General features: G+C 41.0%; 1 protein-coding gene across 4 annotated transcripts in view; it reads right to left on the bottom strand.

Moving 5' to 3' along the window:
- The window catches only part of CNTNAP2 (contactin associated protein 2), a 2,440,986-nt gene that overhangs the window by 1,140,232 nt on the left and 1,287,631 nt on the right, over nucleotides 1–13,123 (bottom strand). For all 4 annotated transcript variants that reach the window (XM_033930311.1, XM_033930310.1, XM_033930313.1 and 1 more), the window contains one exon: nucleotides 2,622–2,793. In XM_033930311.1, the coding sequence (XP_033786202.1) occupies nucleotides 2,622–2,793 (172 nt within the window). The remainder of the gene's footprint in view (nucleotides 1–2,621; nucleotides 2,794–13,123) is intronic.

The raw sequence follows: 13,123 nt of genomic DNA, 5'->3' as shown, positions 1-13,123 counted from the left end.
ACAACCAAAACTTATACATTTTACAAAACAAACACACAAGCTATCCAGGTAAGAAAAGGGATACATGAGTTTCAGGGTATCTTTTCTCTTTGTAACTCTTTTTCATGTAAAGAGATTGTCTACCAAACTCAGGAATATTGGTCTAGTCTAGTATGAGTCTAAGATACTGGTTAGATTGCTCTTTAAAACTTACATGTTTCAAGTTTATTAGGTGTTTATATAACGCCTATCAAGGTTATCTAAGTGGTTTTACAATCAGGTACTCAAAAGCATTTTCCCTATCTGTCCCTGTGGGCTCACAATCTATCTAAAGTACATGTTGACTCTAATAATGCCAACAGTTTATTCCTACCTATTGGTTTCCTATAAATTGTTGTCCCCAAACCACGCAGTGTCTTAATCAAAATATCAAGATAAGAAGATGTAAAATACCCTATCAATCTGAAACTTTACATTCACTTTTCAGTATTAATAAGTATGAAATAATCACCCAATCTTTCCATGCAGCCTTACCAAAGACTGAAAATATTATTTACACAGATGATGCATTGCCAGTGCACAAATTGGTCAGGTATTCTAATACGGTGAGCTCTCTGGCTGAGAGTGGACTTGATTATATTTCTAGCTTCCTTGTTGTAGAATATTTGTATGAAATGGTTCGGTACCTGTCATCAAATAATGTCAGAGGTATCCATATGTGATGAGTATAAAGGTTCGCTTTTTACTTAGGAAGGAACAAAAGATCTCGGGAAGACAACCAACAAATCAGATAAGGTTCTAGAAAAACTATATCAGAGATAATTGGAGTGTTTGCAGTGTTTATGGGATGATTATATTGGCTTTTTGAAACAAGATCTCTGGGAGGTTAAGCAGTCAACAAAGTCCCAATTGCATAATTCTACCTGCTCTCCCTTTTCCAAGACCAATGTCAGTAACCAAGCCGACGGATCAAGAGCTGACATGGCAAAATGGGGGGCATTCAACCAGACCTCAAACCTAATGCCTGAAATTCTAGTGTGAGGAGGCAGACCATACAATCTTTTTTATTACTCTTCAGTGGAAAAAATATGACTGGTGAATGGATATAAAAAGACAAGAAAATGCCAGCAAGTCAAAATTGTAATCTGCATTGCATCATCTTTCTATTTTATGTAACGTGCATTCCTTTTTCAAGGATTCATGATTCAGTTGGCTTTGCATGACTTACCCCTAAGACTAACTGCAGTGTGTTCTCATTATTTGTGGCAATATGGTTCCTGAAAATCTTCATAAATTGAAAATTCACAAACAAGAACACAATACATCTATGGGAAAATAGATGTTAGGTTTCAGCAATACATGTGGTTCTTCAAAACCATGGAAAGTGAATAATAATCTTATAGGAAAAAAGGGCTAGATTCCTGCATGCAAGTTTCTTCTTTTTTAGAGTTCTTGCTTGCAATTCATTTCCGGCACACTTGGTGGCCATTTTCAGAAGCAAAAGTGAAGAAAGCTGATTTATAAAAGTGCAAGTTTACAAATACACAAACATAGTGGTGCAAATAGCAGTGACAATTCACATACCCACAGATTTGCAAAATCACAAATACTGTATGAATAGCGAGCCATTGTACCTCCACTGTTCAGCATAGCAAATCAATTATATATTAGTATTAATCTAGTTCAAAATGCAAATACAAATATTGTCAATGAACTTGTCTTATATGAACAGACATAAATGTTAAAGTAGAGGCATAATTTTTAATGTGGGCAACTGTTCATATGTTATTCTACCGCTAACCAATGCTGTTTTGGCACAGATCCCATTTTATGACTTCTGGCTGTTTAAATCACTTGTCCAGAGCTACCCGGGTATATTTAGTAGCACTTAAACAATGCCACTAAAAATGACCTGTTAGTGCAGGGGTGTCAAAGTCCTTCCTCGAGGGCCACAATCCAGTCGTGGTTTCAGGATTTCCCTAATGAATATGCATGAGATCTATTAGCATACAATGAAAGCAGTGCATGCAAATAGATCTCATGCATATTCATTGGGGAAATCCTGAAAACCCGACTGGATTGCAGCCCTTGAGGAGGGACTTTGACATCCCTGTATTAGTGCCTAATCTGAAATCAACTATTTTTTTTTTGGGGGGGGGTTTCCCAGAGTGTAATAGACACTTAACCAGTTAAATGCTGATATTTAGCACTTAAGTGGCTAAGATAACCACATAAAACACAGTCCTGTCACTTAAGTGCTCAATATTGCACGTAACTGGCTATGTTTTATACAATCGCATATGCCCAGATATTCCATGCCAGAGCCCAGACATTGCCCACCACTGAATATTCAGGCATAAAGCCAGTGGCAGTCAGTACTTCCAACTGAGTATCTACCCCTTAGTTACAAATAAGTGGGATTAACAGTAAAATATCATGTCTTAATGATAGCTTACATTGATAACTATTGCCCCGTATTCTCCTAGCATCGATTTTGTTCTAATAAGTAAAATAAACAAATAAATACAACTTGATAGATTAAAAAAAATTGCTCCAAGGACAGACTTATTTTTTTAAACTATTGAATACATATGCTCAGAATGTGCTAACATAAGTTGGAATTCCACTGAATTCTTGCTTACCTGTCTATAATGGCACACATATCAATGCTGACGTTGGCAAAGCTTCCTATCTTGCCTTGTTCCACAGCATGCAAGTCCACCAGCTTATCATCCACATGAATAAACTGCATGCACCCTTGGAACGGAAGCTGAAGCACGGAGCGATCTGAGCCATTCACTTGAGGGAGGAAACCTGTGAAACAGAACAAGTGTCTTGTGACTTCCACCATATCAGATATAGCTCAAAGGGCCATTATATCATGTACTCCATAAGACCATAGCTTTACACTCCAGAAACAGGAAATGCAATACTAATGAATAGATCAGGCCAGGACACTGCAACCAATTGCAGTAAGCTCATGGAGCTCCTATGGACTGTCGCTGGCTTATGTTAGACAGACCTGTAGAAAGCAATAGCTCCGGTAAACCGGTCTTATAACATTTAATATGTGGCATTAGAAAATTACTCCTTGCCCTGGAACTTCAATAAGGCAAAACTATATTTTGTTTTAATCAAATGTACAGTAATAGGTGAGATTTAAAATACAAATCCATATTGCACACTAGGTTTATTTACTCGGGAAAAAATTCTGATGGGAAAGTCATCTGTTCCCAGCAGCATTTAGGACCGGTAGGCAGAGTGGGAATTAAATCAGACTTTTTGGGTGTTTGTCCTAAGTCTACTATCTCCATTGTGGCCCTCGAATGGCTAAACTGTTCTTGAAATCCTGTAAATGCCTTAATTTCAATCTTGCCCACTTGATATAGTAACTGCAAACACTCTCTTAAGTGTGCTACGCAGGTGTCTATGGAATTGGTTATCTCTGACAATCCAAAATAGTGTTTTAAAATATATCCTTGAAATGTTGTAGAATCGATATTAGTATTAATTTTTAATGTTTAATACCCAGTCTCAACAAGCAGGACAATTAGTATAGTATATGTAAGCTTGAAATTAGTAGTATATGTACGAGGGGGTAAACTTCCTAAATTCTGAGCATTATTTTGCCACTAACGCACTAGCCAGTCTATGTCTGCAATTTCTAAACAAACCCTTTAGAACAGCAGTCTCAAATTTGCGGCCTGGGGGCCACATGCGGCCCGCCAGGTACTATTTTGAGGCCCTCGGTATTTTTATCATAATCACAAAAGTAAAATAAAACAGTTTCTTGATCATGTGTCTCTTCAGCTATAAATGACAATATTATTATTAAGACTTAGGGCTCCTTTTATAAAGCCGCGCTAGCGGTTTAACGCGCATAATAGCGCACATTAAACCACCGGACGCACCGCCTCCTCTTGAGCAGGTGGTAGTTTTTGGCCAGCACGGGGGTTAGCGCGTGATGAAAAGTCACGTGTGTGAACCCTGCTAGTGCGGCTTGGTAAAAGGAGCCCTTAGTCAAAAGGAAAGATTTATAAACTATAAAAAGAGTTTTACCTCATGAAAAATTGTCATTTCTTTAATAAGACATTAACTATTTTTTCTGAGGCCCTCCAAATACAGTGGTACCTTGGATTATGAGCATAATCCGTTCCAGGAGCATGCTCGTAATCCAAAATGCTCGTTTATCAAAGCGAGTATCCCCATAGGAAATAATGGAAACTCGCTTTGATACGTTCCCACCCCCTGAGGCCAGTGGCGCTGCTCTATCCCCCCCCCCCCCACGAGAACTGGCATTGCTCCCCCTGAAGGCCCCCCTGCGATCCAGCACCCTCCCCCCCGCAATCCAGCACCCCCCCCACCGCGATCTGGCAACCCCCGCCACTTCTTACTGTCATCTGGACACCGGCACCGACATGTCCTGTGCGTTGGTGCCGGTGCCCGAAGATCGGCCTCCTCTTCTTGCTGGGCCTTGAGCATCTGCGCATGCTCAAGGCCTGCGAGTTCACGCTCTCTCCGAGATCTCTGAGGACATGCCGGTGCCGGTGCCCAGATGACAGTAAGAAGCGGAGGGGGGTACCCAATCGCGGCGGGGGGGAGGGGGGTGCCGGATCACAGGGGGCGCCGCTTGCAAATCGAGGCACACTCGGTTTCCGAGGCACCGATTTTGTGAATGTTTTGCTCGTCTTGCAAAACACTCGCAAACCAGTGCACTCGTAAACCAAGGTACCACAAACGGTTTGAGTTTGAGATCACTGTACTAAAATCTATCTGCTGTGCTATTGCTCACTAATCCCCATCTTTCACAGAGCCTGTAATACCTGGAAATGTCAAGTCTCAGAATGACCTTTTATTAGTTTCAGTACTAAGGCCTTCCTCTTACATAATAAATTAACAATCAGATTTAAATGCAGTATTGTAAAATGGGCTAATGCAGTACTATTTGTGCTGTTAGTTCAAGAGATTATTCAGATGTCTGAAGAAAATATATTTTAAGAGTACAGGAGGCAGAATCAACCTGCCGTCTTCTGGCCTGATATTTAGCCAGCAGCAATCAGCAATTTTCCCCGATTACTGTCAACATTATCCTTGGAAATTAAGGGCTCCTTTTACGAAACCGCGTTAGCGGCTTTATCGCACGCACCTTTTTAGCGCGCGCTAGCCGAAAAACCACCGCCTGCTCAAGAGGAGGCGGTAGTGGCTAGTGCAGCCGGCAAATTAGTGCACAATATTACGCGCGTTAAACCGCTAACGCGGCTTTGTAAAAGGAGCCCTAAATGTTGGACGATATCCAGGCAGTGTCACTGAAAGTAAATGGAGATGGCAAAAAACAGACGGTTAAGTACAATATTCAGCATTTAACTGGCTAGAATGAACCATATAAAGAAAAGATTGCATTTTATACAGCTCTCTTATCTAATAAAGAGGTCCTTTTACTAAGGTGCGCTAACTGATTTAGCATGCGCTAAATGCTAAGGTGCCCATAGAATATAATGGGCACCTTAGCATTTAACGCACGCTAAATCGATTAGCGCACACTAAATTGGTTAGCACGCCTTAGTAAAAGGACCCCCAAGTGTGGAAAATCAGCACTTAAGCTGCTAAGTGCTGATTTTGCTCCCGCAATGCCCACAAAATAGCCAGTTTCGGCTTGGGCGCTAACCATTTTCAATGGCACTTAAGTGACAGTTAAGTGCTGCTGAAAATTCCAGGCTAGCCCCAAGCAGGCGATTTCAATATTTTGAATATTAGGACATTCATTTTAAATCCCTATACCTGAATGCCCTTCATTATAGAATAGCACTGAGTGCTGATTTTTTTCCAGCATTATTTTTCTGCACCATTTGTTGAATCCAGGCCTAATGTGACAAAATCCTCTAGTAAAAGGTCCCCTAAAATACAAATTTAAGTGGGTAATATCATTAGCAGGCATAAAATGAAGGCCCTTATTCTTAAACGGTGCCTAGCTCCTAGGAACCATTGAGCACGATTGGTAATTATCTGCTAGACCAGGGGTAGGCAATTCCGGTCCTTGAGAGCCGGAGCCAGGTCAGGTTTTCAGGATAGCCACAATAAATATGCATGAGAGATAGATTTGCATCTCAAGGAGACAGTGCATGCAAATCCATCTCATACATATTCATTGCGGATATCCTGAAAACCTGACCTGGCTCCAGCTCTCGAGGACCGGAATCGCCTACCCCTGTGCTAGGCAATGTTTATAGAATCATGCCTAGCGGTGCCTAAGCATTCGTAGGCACTGTAAGGCATTAAAACCAGGAACTGGTTAAATTGAAGGCGACAGAGGGTAATGGTCAATGGAGATCGCTCCAAGGAAAGGAATGTTACCAGTGGTGTGCCTCAAGGTTCTGTTCTTGAGCCTATTCTTTTAAACATTTTTATAAATGATATTGCTGAAGGACTGTCGGATAATATTTGCCTCTTTAAGGATGATACCAAAATCTGCAATAGAGCATATACCTCGGATGGTGTGAATAACATGAAGAAAAACCTAGCGAAGCTTGAAGAATGGTCTGAAATTTGGCAGCTAAAATTTAATGCTAAGAAATGCAAGGTCATGCATTTGGGCTGCAAAAACCCAAGGGAACGATACAGTTTACGGGATGAAGAACTTATGTGCACATCAGAAGAACAGGACTTGGGTGTGATTCTATGTGATGATCTTAAGGTGGCCAAACATGTTGAAAAGGTGACATTGAAAGTTAGAATGATGCTAGGGTGCATAGGGAGAGGTAAGTCCAGTAGGAAAAAGGAGGGATTGATGCTAAATGTTGTTTATAGGATTACGCCTAGTGATGCCTAAGCAGACTTATAGGGCTAGATTCACTAACCTAAAAAGAACTCAAACATGAAATTGCTGACTTGCTGTTAGTGGTCTGTAACCTGTTACTAAAATCACTTGTGTACCTGAAGCTTGGAGGGTGGCCAATGTTACGCTGATTTTTAAAAAGGGGAGATCCAGGAAATTACAGACCGTTAAGCCGGGCAAAATGGTAGAAACGATTATAAAAAATAAAATTATAGAACACGTAGACAAACATAATTTAAAGAGACGGCGTCAGCATGGGTTCAGCCAAGGGAGATCTTGCCTCACAAATTTGCTTGACTTCTTTGAAGGTGTGAATAAACATGTGGATAAATGTGAGCCGGTTGATATAGTGTATCTAGATTTTCAGAAAGCTTTTGATAAAGTTCCTCACAAGAGGCTCCTGAGAGAATTAAAGAGTCATGGGCTAGGTGGCGAAGTTCAGTTGTGGATTAAGAATTGCCGCAGGGGTCTGTACTGGGACCGGTGCTATTTAACTTATTTATAAATGATTTGGAAATTGGAACGACGAGTGAGGTGATTAAATTTGCAGATGACACTAAACTGGTCAAAGTTGTTAAAACACATGCAGATTGTGAAAAATTGCAGGTAGTTAGGGGGTGGGCCATTAGTGTGGGCAGACTAAATGGGCCGTGGCCCTTTTCTGCCGTCATGTTCTATGTTTCTATGACCTTAGGAAATTGGAAGACTGGGCATCCAAATGGCAGATGAAATTTAATGTGGACAAATGCTAAGTCATGCACTTCATCACTGACGCTGAAACCGTGGATTGAAGACAAAGTTTTATTTTATTTTTCTTTCCAGCTTATGATTTATCTTTAATCTTATCTATTGTTTTGCCTTTTGTCTTTGTTTTGTTCTATTTCTATCATTTAAATTTCTCCAGAATTCTACTATTCAACGGCTCCCCCTTCTGCTTCTATTCCTTTCTCTCCTCTCTTCTACCTTCCAAAGTATTTAGATCAATGCTGTCTTGTAAAAATGTTTATTTTATTTTTATTTTTCCTCTAACTCTACTTTTCACTTCTCTATTACCCTCCAGGTACTTTAGTTAGATTGTGAGCCTTCGGGACAGTAAGGGAATTTTTCAAGTACCTTTCTTATTTCTAATCTTAATGTATATTTTCTGTAAACCGCTTAGAACCTAACGGATGTAGCGGTATATAAGAAATAAATTACATTACATTACATTACATTGGGAAGAATAACCTGAATCACAGTTACCGGATGCTAGGGCCCACCTTGAGGGTTAGTGCTCAAGAAAAGGATCTGGGTGTCATTGTAGGCAATACAATGAATTTCCACCTAATGTGTGGCGACGGCCAAAAAAGCAAACAGGATGCTGGGAATTATTCAAAAAGGGATGGTTAACAAAACTAAGAATGTCATAATGCCCCTGTATCACTCCATGGTACGACCTCATTTGGAGTATTGCGTCCAATTCTGGTCTCCTTATCTCAAGAAAGATATAGTGGCGCTAGAAAAGGTTCAAAGAAGAGCGACCAAGATGGTACAGGGGATGGAACTCCTCTCGTATGAGGAAAGCCTAAAATAGTTGAGGCTCTTCAGCTTAGAAAAGAGACGGCTGAGGGGAGATATGATTTAAGTCTACAAAATCCCGAGTGGAGTAGAACGGCTACATATGGATCGATTTTTCACTCTGTCAAAAATTACAAAGACTAGTGGGCACTCAATGAAGTTATAGGAAAATTCTTTTAAAACCAAAAGGAGGAAATTTTTTTCACTCAGAGAATAGTTAAAACTCTGGAACATGTTGCCAAAGGATGTGATAAGAGCGGATAGCGCAGCTGGTTTTAAGAAATATTTGGACAAGTTCCTGGAGGAAAAGTCCATAGTATGTTATTGAGAAAGACATGGGGGAAGCCTCTGCTTGCCCTCTATTGGTAGCATGGAATATTGCTACACCTTGGGTTTTAGCCAGGTACTAGGGATCTGGAATGTCCACCGTGAGAACGGGCTACTGGGCTTGATAGACCATTAGTCTGACCCAATAAGGCTATTCTTATGTTCTAACCTTACTTTCCGTGTCCGATCTGTGTCCGATTGCATGCAGGCCGACAAAGTCACAAAAGGCCTCTATGCAAATGGGGGCAATCGTTGGCATACCCCGCACTGACCGCACAGATCGCTGGAGAGCGATCCTTGAGTATACGCAGACCATCTTCCTTGACTGTAGATGGTCTGCGCATGCACTGGCCCTCCGTGCTTGGCAGAGCAGAAAACTTTTTTTTTTGCTATTTTTTTTCTTTGCAAGCCCATGGTTTTAACCCGCTTTAAGCCCGCGGGTTAAAACCACGAACTTGCACTGCGGGGAAGGGCAGGAGAGTAGGGGCAGCGGGAGAGTTTCGGGGCAGGCAGGAGATCGGGGCTGAGAGCAGGAGATCGGGGCAGCAGAAGGCAGGGCAGTCGGAAATGACCTGAGCGACTGGTCCTCCTTCAGCAGTCGCTTATTTTTGGATCATTCAGCCCAGTCAGTGTCCCTCTTTTTTTGTGAATCGCATCCCTGCCTACTTTGCATGCTGTTTCCCCTCATTTGCATTAACGGATCAGAATTGGATCGGAGGAGAGGTTAGTGAATCGGGTCAGAGGGAAATCGGGTCTCAAACCGATCGGTACACGATCGGTTTGCTTAGTGAATCTAGCCCATAGGCGTTCTAGGGGTATGCACCAGTATATTAGGCCAAGTTTTATCTGGTCTAATTTACCAGCACCTAACGCAGATGTCTAGCAATGCCTAAGTCTACCACACCTATTCCCCGCCCCTAACCACACCTACTTTTCAGGGAAGCATCAATAGGCATTGGAGGGCTGCTGCAAGATCCACATGGAACTCTTAATTATAGTTTTGGTGTGGGTTTTTTTTCCAATTAACTTCATTCTGTTAGTGTGCTTCCTTGCAGAGTCTGTACTGCTGCATATTCCTGTGGAGGGATATACTTTTACTCTAGGATTGTATCCAATTTACTACATACAGCAATAACTGGCGTCATAAGAGTGCCACCTGCTGGATGTCATTCGTACCCCTGAGGCAGGCTCAAACACCGAAACACAGGCTGTGCCTGGTCCATGACACAGACTGAATACACGATAGACTGTTGTATTAATATTTTAATAAACATTTATTCATTTTGATTTATCCCTGGTTGATGTGTACAGTTCTATCCTCACTTGTACAATTTCTATGGTCAGTTACAACACCATTTAAGCTAATTAAGACAATTTGGTTTGCATGTGGATCTTAGGCATTGCTAGGTGTCCTCAATGTAGGCACCTAACACAGGCACCGTTTATAGAATCTGGCCCTAAGGGCTCACATGCTAATTCTGCGCAAACCAACACACAATACTTGCTCATGCATTAAGCCAGGGGTAGGGAACTCCGGTCCTCAAGAGCCATATTCCAGTCGGGTTTTCAGGATTTCCCCAATGAATATGCATGAGATCTATTTGCATGCACTGCTTTCAATGCATATTCATTGGGGAAATCCTGAAAACCCGTCTGGAATACGGCTCTCGAGGACCGGAGTTCCCTACCCCTGCATTAACCAATTAGCATAGCTGTATCCACTCTCTGCCCCCAAACACACTCCCAATGCTAAAAAAAAATTAATATTTTTTAGTGGGTGGGTAGCATGCACACATGCAAAACTTACTGCAGGATACCTTAGTGCACTGCACGGTGGGTCATCTTAAGGTGCTTTAGTGCTTATCACAGCTTGGATATATATCAATTAGACTCACAAAAGTCTGCCACACTGAGCTGGTTCTGATGGCAGTGCCTGACAAGGTATTGTGCAGTTTGGATCAAGGACACTTACTGTTTCTTTTACTGTTTGACAAAGCTTCATCTTCTCAGCAAGTAAAGCAAAATCTTTTGAAAGAGATTTATAGCAGTAAGGATAAGAGACCTGGTATTAAAATGGGATATCTTTATTCCTTTCAGATATAGCTTTATCTTTTGAAGGAAAGGGTAAGGTATCATCTCCTAGACATTTATTAATGGACATTTTAATTAGTTTTCTGCCCCTTTAATATATCTAACTATCTATGCTATTTATGCTAAGACGTAAACAACTTTGATAGTTTTCTTCTAAGCAGTATATTAAGTCTTTATTAAACTTGGAAACTATAAGTTATTATCCATAAATGTGGAATAGATGGGCATTATGCAAATGAAATAAACATAGTACTAGTATGTGATACTGGGAAGATACTGTGACATTAACTTGAAGACGTTTATATGAGATTTCAGCTTGGCTACCAGCAAATAACTAAAACGAATGCACAAAAAAAATGAGATCTTATTCAGGGGGGAGGAGAAACATGAGAGCAAGGTGGCTGTTGGCTATGAAAGCTCTGGGAAGAATCTTGCTTGAATGACCATACAGTCACTGCCCTAATTATCTGATTGTCAATGATGGTCTCACTCATGGCAAAAAGAACAACGATAGATCTGGCAGCTGGAAAGACAGGAGAGCCTTCATGGCATGCCACCATAGCAAAATTTCTTTTTTTTTTGAAAGACAAGCTGAAAAATATAACAAGAAATAAATGGGATGTTTTCTTCATTCCGGATCATTTAAGATCTTTTTTGGACCTCAAGGGGTTAATCAGTGGTGAGGGAGGAGGCTCCAAAACTTGAAGACTGAGGGATGTAGCCGTGTTATTGCCTATACCTTGAATTAATTCTTATAATTTTCTCCCTTTAATATTCCATTATTTTTCTTTCTCTCAAATTTTTGAGGTCTAATGAAGAATTGAATTCCATTTTTTATTGTTTAATCTTGCTTTTCTAAGTCCTGTTGGATACGATTCTGAATTTCTGTAACAAGTAGATTCACTTGTAAGATATGTTAAATTAATAAAAAAATTTAAATTTAAAAAAAGAAATAAATGGGAAGGGAGCCTGGATGCATGTCAAGATGGCTGCCTGAAACTGAAGCTCCCAATTCAGTCTTGAAAGATACTGCTCCCTGAGAATTTGAAACAAAACATTCTATTCCCAGCATTGAATTTGCTCTTTTTTTAAATTAAATTATTAATAGTTACAATATAAGTAAAAACAAGGAAATAGATAAGAAAATACAAAAAATAATCATTCCTCATTATCATCTACAAGCTCACATCTAGGGGGTTTGAGAGATGTTAAAACACCAAACATATTTTCATAAATAACCTATACACTAAACAGGCCAATCAATATTCCTAACCCAATTTTATACCTGTGAGGAAACTTCTGAAGAAATCTTTTATTTTTCCAGCAAAAATGCTGCCAGATGAATTGGGTCCAGAAAAACAAGGGAAATTTCTCTATGGGGGTCCTTTTACTAAGGTGCACTAGCCGTTTTAGCATGCGCTAAATGCTAATGCGTCCATTATAGTCTATGAACGCGTTGGCATTTAGCATGCACTAATTTTTAGCGTGCACTAAAACGGCTAGCAAACCTTAGTAAAAGGAACATAAATGTGAGCTGGCATTTACATAGAAAATTATGAAAGTTCCTCCCTCTGCCAAAACCCTAGGTTTAAGTACAAGGAATACTTGAAAGGGGGGGGGGAGTCAGCCCTGGGCACCATATTGATGGGGGTACCGGCACCCCCTCCTCCTCCGTGCCTTTTCCTACTCCTCTCCTCACCGCCCGCGCACGCCCCTTCCCTTGTACGTCTAGTTGCTCACCAAGGCGAGCAACAGCTTCAACGTGCTCCTTGTGACCGCATCATCTCTCCTGATGATGTCACTTCCAGGGGGTTTTATGAGCCAATGAGGTATCTACCCTAGCTAGTGTGGTTGTTCAGTGTTACACTTACAACACACAGGGATCTGAGGCTCTTTCCCCATTAAAATCACTTTAATCTAGTTTATAAACTGAATCTTGGAATACTCTCTTCCATAGTGGGGAAGAAAGTCCTGTGCAGGAAAGCACAGGTGAAGACCACTGGAAGACGCCCGAGTATCCCCACTATAGCAGAAACAGGCCAAACACAGTTAAAGACATAAAATGGCTGCTGAAAAGACTAAAATGGTTAAAGACACACTCTGACTAGAAGCTGTCAGCTCTGGAAGACACACTTCTGCTTTTTCTGAGAAGAGCAAGGTCAAACCGAAGGCAAAGCTGGTAATTATTGTGAAAACGCAACCCTCCGCCCATGTCAGGTTGCCAAATCAGCCAGCTCTTCAGTAGGTGTTGGAATGGGGCGGGGGCACATGCTCATGGTCTGGAGCAAGGGCGGTCCTACATTCATTTGCGGCCCAAAGAATGTTGCTGCTGGCAGC

The sequence above is a fragment of the Geotrypetes seraphini genome, chromosome 2 (assembly GCF_902459505.1).
Source record: "Geotrypetes seraphini chromosome 2, aGeoSer1.1, whole genome shotgun sequence".
Classification (NCBI taxonomy): Eukaryota; Metazoa; Chordata; class Amphibia; order Gymnophiona; family Dermophiidae; genus Geotrypetes; species Geotrypetes seraphini.
Note: the sequence above shows the minus strand (reverse complement) of the source record. Positions and strands in the feature narration are given on the sequence as shown.